At 37.5% G+C, this 16,693-nt stretch overlaps 1 protein-coding gene and 1 long non-coding RNA gene across 3 annotated transcripts in view; one reads left to right on the top strand and one right to left on the bottom strand.

Moving 5' to 3' along the window:
* Positions 1-16,693, top strand: part of GRM7 (glutamate metabotropic receptor 7) — an 891,796-nt gene that overhangs the window by 832,685 nt on the left and 42,418 nt on the right. Inside the window, exons 9-10 of one of the 2 annotated variants that reach the window (XM_059161568.1) lie at positions 4,110-4,356; positions 10,224-10,315. In XM_059161568.1, coding sequence (XP_059017551.1) covers positions 4,110-4,356; positions 10,224-10,294 — 318 coding nt within the window. In that variant the 3' untranslated portion in view covers positions 10,295-10,315. The remainder of the gene's footprint in view (positions 1-4,109; positions 4,357-10,223; positions 10,316-16,693) is intronic. The other variant, XM_059161569.1, reaches the window with a different exon arrangement.
* The window catches only part of LOC131824177 (uncharacterized), a 253,679-nt gene that overhangs the window by 52,810 nt on the left and 184,176 nt on the right, over positions 1-16,693 (bottom strand). The window lies entirely within an intron of this gene.

The following is a 16,693-nucleotide window of genomic DNA, read 5'->3' on the forward strand; positions in this document are numbered from 1 at the left end:
TGGATTAGCATTTTACCTGATAATGAATTTAGACCAAGATGAAAAAGATTCAGGTGGGCTTTGCCTGGCATTAAATTAAGCATATACCTATACACTCTAACAATATACCTGCTGGTACATTTCAGCCAGACCAGACTTGACTAGGCCTGGTGTTTTAGACATTACAACCTAGTTAATCAATAAGACATATGTCAAAAGTTCAAAATAAATGAAAATGGTTATGAGCCTTCATCCTGAGATCTAGACCTCAACAACCTAATCTAAATAAATATTAAGCAGAAAATAAATAGTGGTTATAATAAAAAATAGCTATAACAGTAAGCAGTTAATGTTTCATGGGTACTTTTTTCCTAGGCATTATGCTATGCATCTTCAAAACCACCATATGAGGTAGTAATAATTATGGTCTTCATTCTACAGATGAGGAAACTGATGGACAGAGAGAAAAGTTATAGCCCAAAACTCCAGGAATTAGACTTTAAAATAACCACTGTTCTAGAATATATGCAAAAACTTTTCTTGGCTTGACTGTCAATTCCTTGCCTGAATGCATTTGGTTATATAAGCTGAATTATAGATGAAAGGTGTAAGAAAAGCCACATTTAACCAAGGAGCAGAAACTAGATTCTGGAAATTCACTTAGGGTGATGATAAAATTAAGGCTTAATTATAAAAACACATCGAATTTCCAAGGCAATCTGCATCCTTCCCACAGGCCTGAGTCATTGAGAATTGGCCAAGGTGGGGAGACTTAGCTCCCCTGGGGATGATCCTCAGAGAGCCAGAATGGGATGAGGTTTAGTTGAATGTCAGCCCTGGAGAGAGTCTTGATCTCTCTATGTGTCAAGGGCCTCTATATTTTGATGAAAGGGGCCAACAGTGATCACCAATGCCTTGACCTTGCTAAAGAAATTATAAAGAAGATAACATATTGTCAAATATCCAAGGTTAAATAAACAGGATAATGTATTTTACAGTAAGGAGCAGGTAAAATAAGAATAGCCTCAAGACTAAAATAGGTTGTAATTTATTAAAAGAATGTACCAAAAGCTGATGGTGGAATAAACACAGTAAGAAGATGAGCCTCCCACCAGAGGCCAAAGAGACAGTGACTTGGGGCCTCTCTTTGGGAGTTGGTGGAGTTGAATCTTTGTGGACCAATACCTCTGGGATTCCTGTAGACTAAAACCTGCATATCTTTATATGTATATACTTGTCTAAAACTACTTTTATAGTATTGCTGGGTCTGATCCTAAGTACTTTACAAAAACTAAATTTGTCAACACGATATTATGAGGTAGGTACTGTTATTATCACCCCCATATTACCCCTTAGCAAAAGCTAAGGCATGGACAGGCTAAATTTTTTGCCCTAGGTCACAGAACCAGGAAATGGGAATCGAACTCAGGCTAGCTTCATTCACTCATTCATAAACATTATGCAGTGTAAGGAGGAAATGTGGGAGCAGGAATTTGGTCAGTGGCATTCATGTTGGTTTTCACATACTCCTAAAGTGTCACGAGAGACTGTAAGACTTTCAACACAAAACATCGGGTCTCAATGGGCTCCAGTTTGAGAATAATGAAATCAGACACTCCATAAAATGAACATCATAGCTTTTGAGGTCTTAAATCGCTAAGTAGGCTTTGTTAAGAAAAAGTGTAAACACACACAGACACACACCCATACAGAAGCTTATGTAGGTACAGAATTTACAGTTATGTTTAAAGAAACTATGGATGATTTCTTCAACTGTAAAATTTGCTCATGAACAGAGAAACAGGAACAAAACCCTAGGTTAAATCGTATCATTATCTTTTTTGGATTGCTAAACCATGATTTGCAAAGTCCTCATCAGTAGGATGACAGCAAGGATCATGAAGGAAGGAAGCAACATTGCTTAGGTCCTTAAAGCCTGTGAACATGGTAAGCCTTTCTTAAATGGTGTAGGTTAGCATGGTGGAATGGAATTCAAAGTCTAGAAGTATTCCAGTAGGAAAAGATAAGCTTTTAAAATACAGTCTGATTCAAAACCAAAAGGATCATTAATTCAATATTGTTTTGTCTTTCTATTTTACATTCATTATGTATTATACAGTTAGCCGCTGGCAGCTCCTTAAAACCATTCAAAGACATGCACATTCAAATTAATGTTTTTTGGAAAACTACATTCCTTCCACATAAAATGGCAAAGTCTCTCTTAATTCTTCATCAGAGCCTCAGTTTGAAATAAAATACAGAAATATCCAGGCAGCCAATAGGTCTGATGAAGTTTTCTTATGTTTAGAGAAGACTGTTTGAATCACAGGTAGGTAAAAGACACCCATTATACAAACAAGTGAGCTCCTCTATCTTGTTTATTTAAGTGCCTCCTGTTTGTCAGTACTGCAAACACAACGATATACCACAGATACTTGTTCCTGCCTTCATGGTACTCGTGGCCTAATCAGAGAGAGATGACCAGTCAAATGATTGGGGCATATAATTGGGTATATAAATTACAAGCAAAGGGTATATAATTACCAGCAGAAGCCAATGGTACAAAGAAAACAGTTCTCTGTATAAGTAAAGAAGCTGGCCTAGTCTTGAGGCTGTAGGTGAGGGCAGCCTTGGATGGATGTTCTAAGAAGCAGAGGAAAATCATTCCATACAGAAGAAAACAAAAGTAAAGAAATATTACATGTATTAAAGGCTCTGTAGCTAAATGAACACAACATCTTCAATACCTAAAGGACTGTCCTTATAGATGGTGGCCTGGGGATAAGGGTGAGGGAAAAGTGGTGGCAAATTAGTCTGAAAAAGTTGGTAGGGTATAGACCACATGGGACCTTGTAGACTCCATTAAGGATGGGGATTTTACCCTCTGATCAATGGGTTCCTAGTTATGGAACACAATGATTGAATAAATATATCATCGGATTTCCACTGACACAAAAGGTGGCACCTATTCATTTTTTAATTGTAATTGAAATTTTATGAATGAACAAATATATTCATTTATTTATTGCTTTACCAGGGTATGACTAAAAAAAAAAAAAAACTGTATAAATTCAGGTTCATACAACATGATCCTTTTGGAGGCATACAATGTGATGATTTAATATATGTATAGTTGAAAAATGATTACCACATCAAGTTAATTAACGCGTCCATCACCTCACATTTCATATAACCTTTAGAAGTCATGCAAAAGGCAAACATATCTAAATATATAGGGGTGGGGCTCCAGATCACAAAAGAGGGCACTTCATAAACACAACTGGACCAAGGCAAGTTGTCTGTAGTTTTCTCCTTACTGATCTTACAACTCCCCACGCCCTTCCACCAACATCTTTTCAAGTTTATAACCAAGGCAGTGATTTAACACACTGCACAGTAAGTGAATAGTTGTTTACTGATTTTTCAAGGGAGCCAAAGGAGACAAGGACAGTTATGGAGACACCATCCACACCACAAATAATACAAATGTCAGGACGTTTTTGCCCTATTAGCAATTTGTCAACATAAAAGAGTCAGCATCACTAGATCTTGGGTCCTTGCCATCAGTGTTTTGTAAATCAGAACTAAGCAAGAAAAGCTTACTTTTCAGGGCAACTTAACTCACTACTTTGTAGGTATGGTGAAAGTGAACAGTAATATTAATAATAATACAACAAAAGGGGCATATATTAACCTAACTTTCAAAGGTCCCAGAGTCTTTGTGTAGCAAGAAATCATGTAGTATTAATTCTTCTGTGCGTATATGGAAAATAAAAAATAACTACCCTTCTCAAGATTACAGATTTCTGTGATTTTCACATCTTTGTTATGATCAAAAGTACTTCAACTCTGATTACCAGTATGAACTTCTATGTAGGAGTCTTCTCCAGGGCAGGCATGCACATGGATTTACCCAAAAGCATTCGATCAATTAATATATGCAAAAAATCTCCAATAAATTTGCCAAGTTATTATACGAACTTCCTTTTTATTTTCTTAATGAATAGGCCCTAGGGATGGCTGTGCTTTCTCTCCTAGCCAAAATCATTCTTGATGTCATGTGTTAAGTATTCAGACTTCCTTTGCAGTTATTTTATTTGTAATAGTGTCTTGTGTGTTGTGTCTCCTAGCTCTACATACAAACTACCACACTTACAATCTCCATGAACCTAAGTGCGTCAGTGGCTCTGGGGATGCTATACATGCCGAAAGTGTACATCATCATTTTCCACCCTGAACTCAATGTCCAGAAGCGGAAGCGAAGTTTCAAGGCGGTAGTCACGGCAGCCACCATGTCATCGCGGCTGTCACACAAACCCAGTGATAGACCCAACGGTGAGGCAAAGACAGAACTCTGTGAAAACGTAGACCCAAACAGTAAGTAACTTTCCTTTCCTTTCGACTTCCCCTCCTACATCAGGAAGCTCTAGGAACTGTGGTATGAGTTTGCCTTTCTTTGGAGAGATACGGTGTCCATTCTTGGCTTAATGGAGTGATTTCCTGGGTGAATGCTAACCTTTGCTCTTAAGAGTTTGTCTTATTCTTGCCCGATTTCACTTTTACTCCCTGTGGGAAAAAAAGCTTTTAGAAGCTCTGCTTCTGAAGTGTGAAATCTCCTCCTTCATTCGTCCTCATTGGTATCAAACCCTCCAATTGACAGAAAAATACCCATTGGGTTGTCACCCACCTTTCTAGGTCTCCTCATGTTAGGGGAACAACTTCCCAGTAAGGAAGCTTTAATACCTGATTGAACTGTAGCAAAGTGAATAAAATTGGAATATTTAATAACTTAGGAAGCAAAACTTCTTTACACTGGAACATGAATGTAGAGAAAGTTATAATTCTTTACTAAGCAAGCTTTCTAGAAACAAGAAAACACCAAAGTATACAGGCTGAAGACCACCATGGTCGTGACATCCCCACATGGGAAAGACATTTACTGTGCCACCAGAGCAGAGTTTCATTCCATGAAAGACAGAATATTAGGGAGGAGATTAAAGGTGAAATGTCACATCTTATATGCTACATTGCATATCTGCAACCCCTGGGTAGCCTCTAGTCACCCCTGCCAATGACTCCAAAAAGATGGACATACAGATACCACTTGTATGTAAGAAAACAAGACCGCTTTAACTAGAGGTTAAACACATAGAATTCCCACTTGTCAATTTTACTAATAATATGGTGATAAGAGTGCATTTTAAATTAAAACCACTACTTCCAGGATTTGTTTTCTAGGAACGAGTAGACCAGTTCCAAATACAATGTGGCAGATTCGAGTGTTCATAGTACTTTGCTTTAAAAAGTAGAGGGGGTTCAGGTCGTCCATTAAATCCTTCAAGACATTTTTCAGTTATGAACTCATTTTGTCATAGACAAAGACTTCTCACCAAGCAGAAAGGAATTCCTATTCTAAACACTCTGAGGTAATCCTTTATACTCTGCAAGTAAGAAAGAGATCTTTGAAGAGCAGAAGGCAACAGAGTTTGTTCCTGACAAATACTGTGCTAAGATCCATGATCTTGGCTCCTCTACATTTCTAAGCAGCTGACTGAGTGAATATTATGAAACTCATTGAGAATATGTAGACAGGGTTACAAAGGCTTGTTAATAATATTGTGGGCTTCACTTGGACCTTTTAATAGAAAGGATTCTGGGACAACACAAGAGGAAGGGCAAAGACCACACCGAAAGAAAGGAGAAACGGAATGAATGTATAGCCTCTGCTCTTGTGTCTTCAGAGCAAATGGTGAATTGAGAGGAGGGAAAGTGGAGAGTGAATCCTGTGTATTTGATGTGATATTGGAAGAGGCTCTGGGTTGAGACAGACCTGGGTTCAAATCCCAACCACTCCACTTCCCAGCTGTGTGGCTTTTAGAATCACTGAGCTATCCTAAAGCTCAGCACCTCCGTGTTTAAAATGGTGATACTAATATTTACGTCATAAGTGTATCATAACGTTATGCATCTAGAAAATAATATATCAGTTGTGACTGTGCTTTTTTATTCCTTAAAAGGCAGAAAAGTACATTTTAGTGTGATTGGTTATGTGGATGTGATGGTAGAGTTCAAGTCTGTATGGAGGTAGATGCAGCTGATGCCCAAAAAAAAATATTTCCATGAAAATAGATGCATAAGCATCTATTTTATGCATACTTGTGTTGATAAATATACCTGTACATTTATAGTTCTGTAGTGTTTTATTCTAGGACCGCTTGCTAGACTTGCATTTTATTAAGCCTTTATACTAAAGACATTCCATTAAGTATTTTACATTTATATCTGAGCATGTGCGCCCATACACATACACAGAATTGAACTAGATATGCCCAAAAATTAATAAGCAGAAAATATGGTCAAAAGTCTGTACATATTGAAAAAAAATGACCATGTTAGAAGTTGTGAATTTGGACAATTCAGTACTTTGCTACTTAAAAATAGTTAGCTTTCAAACAACCTTTCTACTATTATTAATTTTAATGATTAATAATTTAATTTTAATTCTAATGATGAATTTTAATTTTAATGATTTAATTATTAATTATTAATTTTAATTTTATTAATTAACTATTATTAATTTAATTATAAATTGCAGCAGCTATTTTGGATGCAGTAATGGTTGTAAAATGCTAATACTAACACTAATACTGACACTGGTACTAGTAGTAACACTAATACTACTAATAATATTGCATCAGCTAACCTTTGCAATAGGCATTATCCAAAGTGTTTTGTGTGCAAGATCTCTTACCCTCACAGTACATCTGTATGAGAATTGTTCTTTTAACTGAAGAAACCCAGGCTGAGTGAGATTAAGTGCCATTACCAGAATCACACATCTAGTTAGCAGTGGAGGTTGGACTGAAACCCAGGTCTGACTCCCAAATCCACGCCTACTTCTTCTCTCTGCTCCTCTGTTCCTTAGAATGTAAGTGTCATATCATACTTCCAAAACAGAAATTACTCTTTTGGCTTCCTCAACTGATGATTTAGGTTGCATATAAGGCATATAATGATGTGTGTTTCAGACTCTTTAGTTAAATGTGCTGGGAAATGTATTGTTATTGCTGTGTTGTCATAAAGATAGCTGTAACTTGAGCTCAAAGAAGGCTGCCCAGGTAGAGGCCTCATCTTACTTACTCAAAAATTCGTATAACTTATCATTTATGCCAGTCATGACAACTATTCCATTTGGAATTCATTTGGTGCCTTCCCATGAAAAACTTTTGTTGGGTTTTGTCAATGATATTTTCGTGTCTACACAGAGCAAAAATAAACATTTCAGGGGAAAAAATGAAATCAAATAGAGTCCTTGTCTTATAAGCAGTCCAAAACAATTTAAAAATTCTTAGTTCATTTGGTTTTGTGTAGACACTCCCTAAAATACCATAAGTAATTTGAACAGATATTTGCCTAACCATAGGAGGAGATTCATGTACCTCCAAACATTGGCGTCTCTGTTGACCCAGCTTCCAAAGGTCCCCCTCAAAAATCAAAAGAGTTTATCCAAACAAAATCTTCCCAAAAGAACCTTCTGTAGTGGTAGAAATGTTCTAGTCACATGTGGCCAGTCAGCACTTGAAATATGGTTACTTAATTGGGGAAAAATTTTTTTTTTCAAATAATTTCACTCAAAATAGCCATCTGTGTTTGTGGCTACTCTATGAGAAAGCTCATCTCTAGAAATTAATATGTCTTAACAGGCAAAGACTTTATCTAGGGCACCTATTGGAAATGTCTCCCAAAGTTTTAGCAGTGATGGTAACCAGGGATAAAGTCAGCTTAAAGGGATGAAACATTTGAGATGAGACAAAAATACAAGTAGTTATTTCAAATGATCCAGAAGAGCATCTAATCCAGAAATAGTGGTATCCTAGATAGTCATTTTATTCAGAAAATCAGCCCTGAGTAATGCAAAACTATATGTATGTAGGCAAAGAGCAGTAATGAAAAATTCAATTCATGAAAATAAACAGTAAGACTACCTGATGTGAGAGAACATTATTATATTCTATTTATACCAAACATGGCTCAAGTATCCTCAAATTCCTGAACTTTGGTAGCAGAAACAAAGGAATTATTTGCTGAAATTAAGCTGTCTGGTGAAAAAAGAAACAAAAGCACACACCATGTACTCGAAAAAGCAATGTGTCTTTCCAAAGGGAAAATTCTGTACACTGTTCTCTGAGGAAGGGTATCTGAGAGAAAGTTGGGTTTATAGGATGAGCTCGAAGTAAATAATGAAACACCAGTGTCCCCTTATTTGTTGTTGCTCTAAACACTTAGTCTCAATGTATTTCAACCTTGAGTGTTCTCGTGTTTAACAGCTCTGCTCCATCATTGCAGCTTGCCATCTGGTGCATGCACGCTTCTACTCATCTACTACAACTACATGTCCACATAACAATGAATTTGCTTGTTGGCTTACTATGAGCAGAAATTACAACTGCTCCAGCACTGCCTGGGTTTTCCCCCAGGAAGCTCAGTTTTCCTCTTGGGTTGCTTCTTCTGTCAAAATGTCATTGCTTAAAAGAAAAACTTCTGTGTGGAATGCACAAAAAGTAAATCTTAAAATTTTAATATATCTGTACACTACTACTACTGGCATTAGATATTCAGCATTGGGAAAGTGCTAGTTGGCTTCTGTATTGGGATTGAAAAACAGTAGGATTTCTAAGGGCTTAGCTCAGCTACTTGTTGAATTATTATGTATATGAACAAGATTTCTATTGCTAGAGGATCAGAAGAGCCTGACCTACTTCAGATAGCTTTAGATCTGGCCACCATGATGCCTTCTCAACATTCCTTTCTAAGAAGAAGGGCACCGCGAGCTCTGGTTCTTGCATCTGCATCCTGAATTCAGCACGTTTCCCCACACTTTCTATTGCTGACTTGGTAAATGGCTGATCATGGCAAACATGTAGATGCCAAATAAATAAGAGGACCTGTTGTGCTTGGGACATGGTTTATCGATGGCCACTAGGACCCTTTTCCAGTTGGATGAACGGTATTAACTGAGGCAGTATGTCTTTATTGGGATGGGTGGATAAAAACTGCTGCCTTCCTCAGCTGGACTGGTTAGAAACAGAAGATATTCTTTGAATTATCTTCAGGCCAGATGCTCTCCTTGTAAAGAATCGTAGCGCATAGCGATGAGTAGCCCTAAGCTACCTTTGTCCTAAACTACCATCCATTTTCTAAGCCAATGTCCCCAGGTAGTGCAGACAAAGTCCTCAAATACCTGCAGGGTTGCAGATAGATTAGACTCTAAAAGGTCAGTAGCAACAAGTAGCAACTAGAGATTATGTCAGGCAGGTGGACAGCTTGGGTCCCCCTTTCTAGGATGTGGGAATGTATGATTAACTGACTGACATAGAGGCTAGACCTACACTAGACCTGTGAATACACTGTATGATGAAGCATAGTTTAGAAGAATAATTTAAAATAGAAATAATTTAAAATAGAAATTTACCTAAAATAGAAAATCTAAAATAAGATATTTAAAATATAAGTTTGTATTCTGATGCTGGGTTGGTTTTTTTTTTTTTTTTCATTTTTTACTACCATTTTTGCACCTACTATAAGGAAAACATACATGAAAACTTGTGCTGTTCTCAAAGAAGGTAATTATTACATAAAAAGTTGAACTGTTAACATAAGAAGACATTTGATTAAAAAAAAATATATATATATATGTATATATTGCTGGAAAATGGATGTAGTTACCAAACCTACATAAGTAATGATGCCTAGAAAACTCTGGAACATGCTCCTGTGCTGTGTTAATTTGTTATGGTTTTTGTTTTGTTTTGCTTCTTCATTTATTTGGATCTCTAACATTCTCAACATTATGCTATTTGTTTCATCCTGCCAGACTAACCATAAAAGCTGGTCAGCATGGCTGGACTAGGATAAGGAGGGGGGAAAAAAAAGGGATGGCAAAAGGAAGAAAGGAAAGTTCTGACCAGATAGATAACTTATTTGGGACCTGGTTCCCTCAACTGCTACAGCTCAAGCAACTAAAACCCGATTGCCTTAAATCAAGAGGCACCAGCACTCCCATGTTCAGAGGTACCTGAATTGTGGTGAACTGGTCTACCAAAGGCTATTGAACGCACTGAAAGAGTGAGCATATTTTCTATGGTCTCTATCGCAGCCTCTTCTCCAAAAGGGAAAAAATAAAATAAAGGAATATTGTGTGTACATTTATTTTATACATACCTATATATTTACTTTTCCTGTAGACTGTATACCACCAGTAAGAAAGAGTGTACAAAAGTCTGTTACTTGGTACACTATCCCACCAACAGTATAGCTTTTGCCTGCTTTCTAAAAGGTAAGAAACAATCTAATTTTTATTTATTTGTATGTTCTTGTCTCTACTGAGAAAAGCAGTCTTTCTATGAAAACTGTGCATGATTACCTGTAAATCTATTTACATGACGAGATGTGTTTTCAAAGATAATCTGTTTGCTAAGCATAGTGCAGACAGCTGCTATGGGCCACATGCTTGGTTTCTTTTCTAGAGAACATGCATGTGGGTGGGTGTACATTTGTCTTCTCTAATCATGTAGCTGACAGTGGTGGAGTTGGTATGGGTCACTCTGGTATTTGGGCTACTTTAAAATGACCGATGGTGAGAGATTATTTTTAAATGTATGTTGTCTTGTTCTGGTTTTAGAAGGCAATGTGGAAACTTACAGGGAACAAGGGGGGGGGGGGTTGTTTTACAAGCCTAGCAAAAATATTTGTTCAGCTTTATTTCTAGTAAATATATTCCCAGTAATGTATTCATTCAAAAAACAATGAATGGCCTTACTATATCAAACCCAAAAAAGTCTCGGTCCCTTCTTCACAATAAAGAAATAGAAAAGGCCATCCTAGGTGGGCTAGAAGTCTGTTGAAGATGAACTGTGCCTCATAGCTCTGTCTTAGAGAAACAGAACCAACTCCAGTCATGTCACTGAGCAAGGAAATTTTCAATGAAGGGTGTCAAGAATCTATAATGAGTTTAAACATTAGTCAAACCCAGGAATTACCAATAAATACCAAATATATTCAAACAAATAACTAAGGAGAAATAGTGAATGGTGTGATGTGTGAACTGGGCATGGGAATGAGCAGACATAAGAATAATCATTGATTCTTCACTGATGTTTATTATTTGGGGTTCTCACTAAAAGGTATATGCTGTGTATGAATTTATTATTATTGTTACTCATTATTATTATTACTACCTTCCTCCTTTAGCCTATACAGTAGTATAAAACTGTGGAAAAGAACCCTTGTGTTGACAAGCATCCCTATCCAGCTGAATGTCAAAGTATTCCCAACTGTAGGAAAATAGTGGAAAACATGGTATAGAGTTATTAAAATTATGTGGTGGTTGTGAATAAAAGGTTGCCTTTTGATTCCCTTTAAATCTGCTATTGTGCTTAGAAAATAGAAAAACCTATCTGTAGAAAGATTCCAAGAGAGAGTGGAGAGGTCCTGCCATGGGAGGGGGAAATACTGCTTCCTAACCTGGGCTAGTATTCCTCTTTTCTATGTTGTTAGCATGCAACTTTTATCAGATCAATTGCTGTGTGTTTGTGTGTGTTTTTTAATCCATTTATATTATATTTCCTGTTGATTTTTAGGTAGGTGCCTCCAACTCAGTCTTTCATTTGGGATATACTGTTCACACACTTATGTCCTTTTTCTCTATCAAAATGATCTGTCCTAGTTTTTAAATAGGGCATTCTTTTCTCCGAGCGAATATATAACGGTATTCCACTGAGATTTCAAGTTTTTGTACTCCAAGGGCTTGTCAAAACACTGCAGCTCATCACTTGAATCATCCTTTTACATGAGACTCTCTGAGAATAAAAGAGAGGGCATTTTCCCTGGGTAAATATGATAGATTTAATCTCAATCCATTAAAAATTCTCTTTAGCTCCATTCTAAGTTGATGCCTTTTGGGTTAAAGGATGCAAGATGAAAATGTTCTAAGTCAATTTTTCAGTTAAAAAATACTTGTAGGATGTGCTGTTTCAAAATAACTTTTGGCTAGGATTTTCCTGTTTCAAAGATCTTGATTGGGTGCTCTCCTTTTCTGCCAATGGGAAGGTGGCTTTCCAAGTTAATGACAATGATCTTACACTGCTACTTAAAAAATAAGTAACTTGGAAATAAGTCCAAGTTACATTTACTCAGAGAGGGGAGTGATTTACCTTGTTTGGGTGACAGTAAGACAGGACAACTCTTGAATAGGAAGGAAGGCATGTAAAGTTGTGCGTTCAAATCCACTTCTATGTCGTGTGTAGGCAGACAAAACAGTAATGGAAAATTTGTAGATTCGAGTAAACTTCTGTACTCCTGAGCTAGTAAGAAATTCAATCTCAGCCACCACGCCCCAACAAAGGTGGAATCTACAAAGCAGACCAAGCACCTACTTGTACAGGTTGAAGGAAGCAAGTTCAAATTCAGACAGAACAGACCTAACCCGATTTGAAAATGCACTCCACCTCCTGACTCCGTTGAACAGCTCTGTCTCACAGTCGCCACAGGCCAGACATCGGCTGAATCAGCACTGCCTGCCGTCTCTTGTCTGAATGTTTGTAGATTTTAAAACTCTGCAGAGGGTTATCAATCTAATGACATTTGTGTTAAAATGCAATTAAGCAACAAAAACACAATCAGTCTAGAGTCATTGCCAGGTCAGCAAACAGGTTGCTTTGTTAGGAGGTAAATTTTCACACTACAGGACGGTCCTCTCATTTTAAAACTGAACAGTTTAATTCAGCCTCACAAGTAATAGCCATGAGTCTTGTTTTTATAAGGTACAGTCTTCCTAGCAAGCACATTGGTTATAATATTATTGACATTTCACTAATTTATTAAATAGCATTGTAAAAAAATCAATAATCTCATCTCTTATAATTACTATAATGGGGTTATCTTATATTCTAAAGCTTTGCAGAACTGGGTAAGCCACGTTTTGGTATCATACTGAGACTCTCCCTAGTCCTTAACATTCAGTGTGATATTTCTGTGCTAACCGGAAACTCCGTCAATTTAAAATCCATCTTGAAACACTCTGTAAGTATAGCATAGCACAGAATATATATTACCTGACCTTTGACATAGAATCACCTTAAAAATAAATGCAGCTATAAATCTTGTTGGCCTATTTCTTTCTACCTAAGAGCTCCGTGAAACACCATTATTTCTCTCATTGGGGTTTGATATCTCAGCATCCTCAAAAAAACAGTATTTGTCACCTCGGTTCTAGAACTTCAGTTCCACGTAAGGAACAGGATGAAAGTTTACATGGCTGGAATTTGCACTCTTTCTTAGCATTAAAGAAACATATGTGTTGTACCCCAAAGCCATGACAATTACATTTTACATTTTATCACAGCACTATGCTATCTGGGCACGCTTTATGAACTCTTTCTGAACTTAAGTTGGGTCCATCAAAGATGTGTTTGTCAAGCACCACTCCTTTGGGCCAGCCCTGAACTGACTAGGAATTGGAGACAGAAGTGAACAATACCCACAGGGAGTCCAGATCTATGGAAGACTCAGAGGAAAGGAATTAAAGTTCAAAGTGACAGGAGTAGGTCTGTACCAGGTGCTAGCAAGCTGCAAGTGGATAGTATTACCCAGCAGGTTTTGTTTGAGCTGGTCTTAAAAGATGCAGGGCTCCAGGCAAGCATAAAGGAAAGATACTCAAGGCAGAAAACAAGTATGCACAAAGAGCCAGACGCACAAAAGGATATGGTGTATGCTGGGATTAGAAAGCAGTTCTATGAGGCTCAAGTGTTGTGTTTTGATGCAGATAGTTGTAGGGGATGACATGCAGGAAAGTGGCCTGTGTGTTGAAGGACCGAGTCACCTTTATCTTTGTGCCTTTTGCACAGGGTATGGAAAATACTAGGTTCTCAGAAAATGTGCATGAGATGATTGCAGTATATATCATACCTCACAAACCGAGGCCTCCTAACCTTACCTAAGACACAGTATATACACATTAAATATTAAGTATTTATTAATAATAAGAAAATACTGCATCTACAGACTGTGCAAGTGGAGTTGTAGTCTTCCAGATAAAACCTCTAAGAATTGCAGACTGCCTTGAAAAGGCAATTTTTTGACCGTGATGTCACAGGTTTCAAAACTATGTTGTGGTTCTTACATAAAACTCTTAAAACTGATGGTCAGTACTACATCTGCACATAGGTAATTAACCAGAGTCTCTTTTGATGAGCTAACTCTGTGTATAAAATCAACAGAGTTTCATGCCGATTTCTTTCCTTTTATGGCCTATGGATATTTACTCTATTTGTCTTTCAAAGGGCATGTGAACTTCAGAATTACCCCTGGAAATGGATCCTGTGCAGGCTTGATTTAAGTGGTTAGAGCTTCTTATTTGGTAAAAACAAAAACATAATCAATTTGGTAGTTTTCTGATTATTAAGTACCTTTTTTTTTTTTTAAAGAAACTGGCATTTAGAACAGATTTTGTCTTTTGGGCCCCAAGTATCATTTGCATTTAAAAAGAAAACAGTGTGTATCCTAAACCAAACTCAGTTAATCTCTACAATCTTTCTTCTTCCCAATTACTGTGAATGCACATCCTCTCAGGACACAAGTGATGCTGACTCTTATTTCTGCCTCCTAAAGACATGTCTCAGCTTCGCAGAGTTTTTTTCTTTTTTTTTCTTTTGTTGTTTTTGGCTGTACAATGGAACTTGGATGCATTTTAAATTAACTTTCTCTAGGAATCAAAGGTAATCATTATTTCTCTTTATGATCCACATGAATATTCTCATTTTTTTTTCTTTTCAAGTTTAAGATTAGTTTTGAATGCCGTTATATCTCTGCCTTCTTTCAGAGTTAACCTCCAAGGACCCCAGCTTGCACTAAGAGGATTGAGGAAATTTGTCCACAGCCTGTTCTTGCTGAGCTGACTCAAACCCTTTAAAGAACACGATATGAATCAGCAACTCCACTTCCCGTAAGTGTTGGTCCAAGTATTAGCTATGACCTTGAGCATGCTGTTGCTTTTCTCTGGCCAAGAATAAGGAAAACTGCACCAAGTTTCTGCACCGATATTTGAGGTAGCATAAGCTTTATCGCCTCATGGCCTTCTGGGATCCTAGATAAGTCCTGTCCTATGTGATCGACGGTTTCCCCTTGTAGAAGACAGGAGCATGCTTTTCTCCAGGGGGATACCATGAAGATAGCCTGGAATCCTATAAATAAAAGCCTTCCTCTACAAAGTCTATGCATATATGAAGTAGCATCTTTAGTCCCTGCCCATCTTTTTATTTCAATTGGCTTTGCTTTCTCCTCCTTTTTGTGGTTATATTTTTTGTTTCCATAAACCATCCAATTTGGAAAAAATGACCTCTAGATTGCCAGTGAAGTCAGGCAACCTTTTCTCTAGGTACAACAAGCTCTGTTTCCAAGATGGGTCACTTTGGTCTTTTGATGGGTCAGTGATAGTCTTTCAGCTTGGTGAAATTGACAGGGAGGGCTATCAGTCATTCAGCAAGGCTGCTGTGGGACCGATAGGCTCAGACTGCCTGATACATGAACCACTCCATATGATTAACTTCGACAGGTAACTCCATGCTGGCTCGCAAGTTGAAGAGCATTTTAAGTACAAATAATCATTCTGGGATATGTCTTGAGTGACAGAATAATGACTGAGTGGAACAGAGTCCCTTAATCTTTGCTTGTGAAAACACATTTTGTTTCCTTTCAAGGCCAGGATACTACGAAGAAATCAATTAACAAAACCCCTCAGAGATCTTTGTTGATACTTTGAAGTTTGGTATTTATCAAGCTTATATCAAATATAGAACTTCCTTGAAGGGCTAGGCTCATTTATCTCAGTCTTCAAAGGACCTCACATGGTCTTTAATAGCAATTTAATAATTAGTAATAATAATACTATCATTTCTGATGAGGATAGTAACTGGACCATATTATCCCTATTGCTACAAACTTACAAAGTGCTCAACCATCCATTGAGACAGGGCTTATTGTCCCCACTTAACATATGGAGAAACTGAGGCTCAGAGCAAGGCAGCACAGTGCCCAGTGACACAGTGCATGTCTGAACACGGGCTTCTGGCCAGAGTCCTGTTTAATCAACATTTCTAAAATTAAATAGGATGGAACACAACACTTCAGTCTACATAATCTATCTCATCAACATTTATTGCTCTCATCAGTTGATTCTAAAACCCCTCAGGGGCCTCAAGATAGAAAGCATAATGAGTTCAGGGCCACTTTGAAATGAGAAGGGCCCACTTTCGTTTTTTTTCTTCCTGGAGAGTACTGCAAATGATAAGACAATTTGGTGTTGTTTTACCTATTCTTGGATTCTTAGGGTGGTCTGAAAAATTAAAGACTGTACCTTTTGCCTCCAAGAACATGGTCTTCCAGAGTTGAAAATGTTAACTCTTGAGAACTCATTGAAATGCACTGAATAACACACTCAAGGCCTAGTGGTCCTCCTAGGCTGTGAATGCAGGTCTGTAAGAGTTAAAATCTCACGTCATCAGATAATGATGGTTGCAAGCAGACTCCACCTCTGCATTCAGTGCTATGAAAACTTCAGCAAGTGAAATTAAGCTTAGAAAAGGATTTGCTCACATTAAAAAAAGGCACTTCCCTGGCACAAACATGTGGGAAGCTAATTCCCACCGCAGTTTCATCA

Source organism: Mustela lutreola, chromosome 2 (genome assembly GCF_030435805.1).
Source record: "Mustela lutreola isolate mMusLut2 chromosome 2, mMusLut2.pri, whole genome shotgun sequence".
Classification (NCBI taxonomy): Eukaryota; Metazoa; Chordata; class Mammalia; order Carnivora; family Mustelidae; genus Mustela; species Mustela lutreola.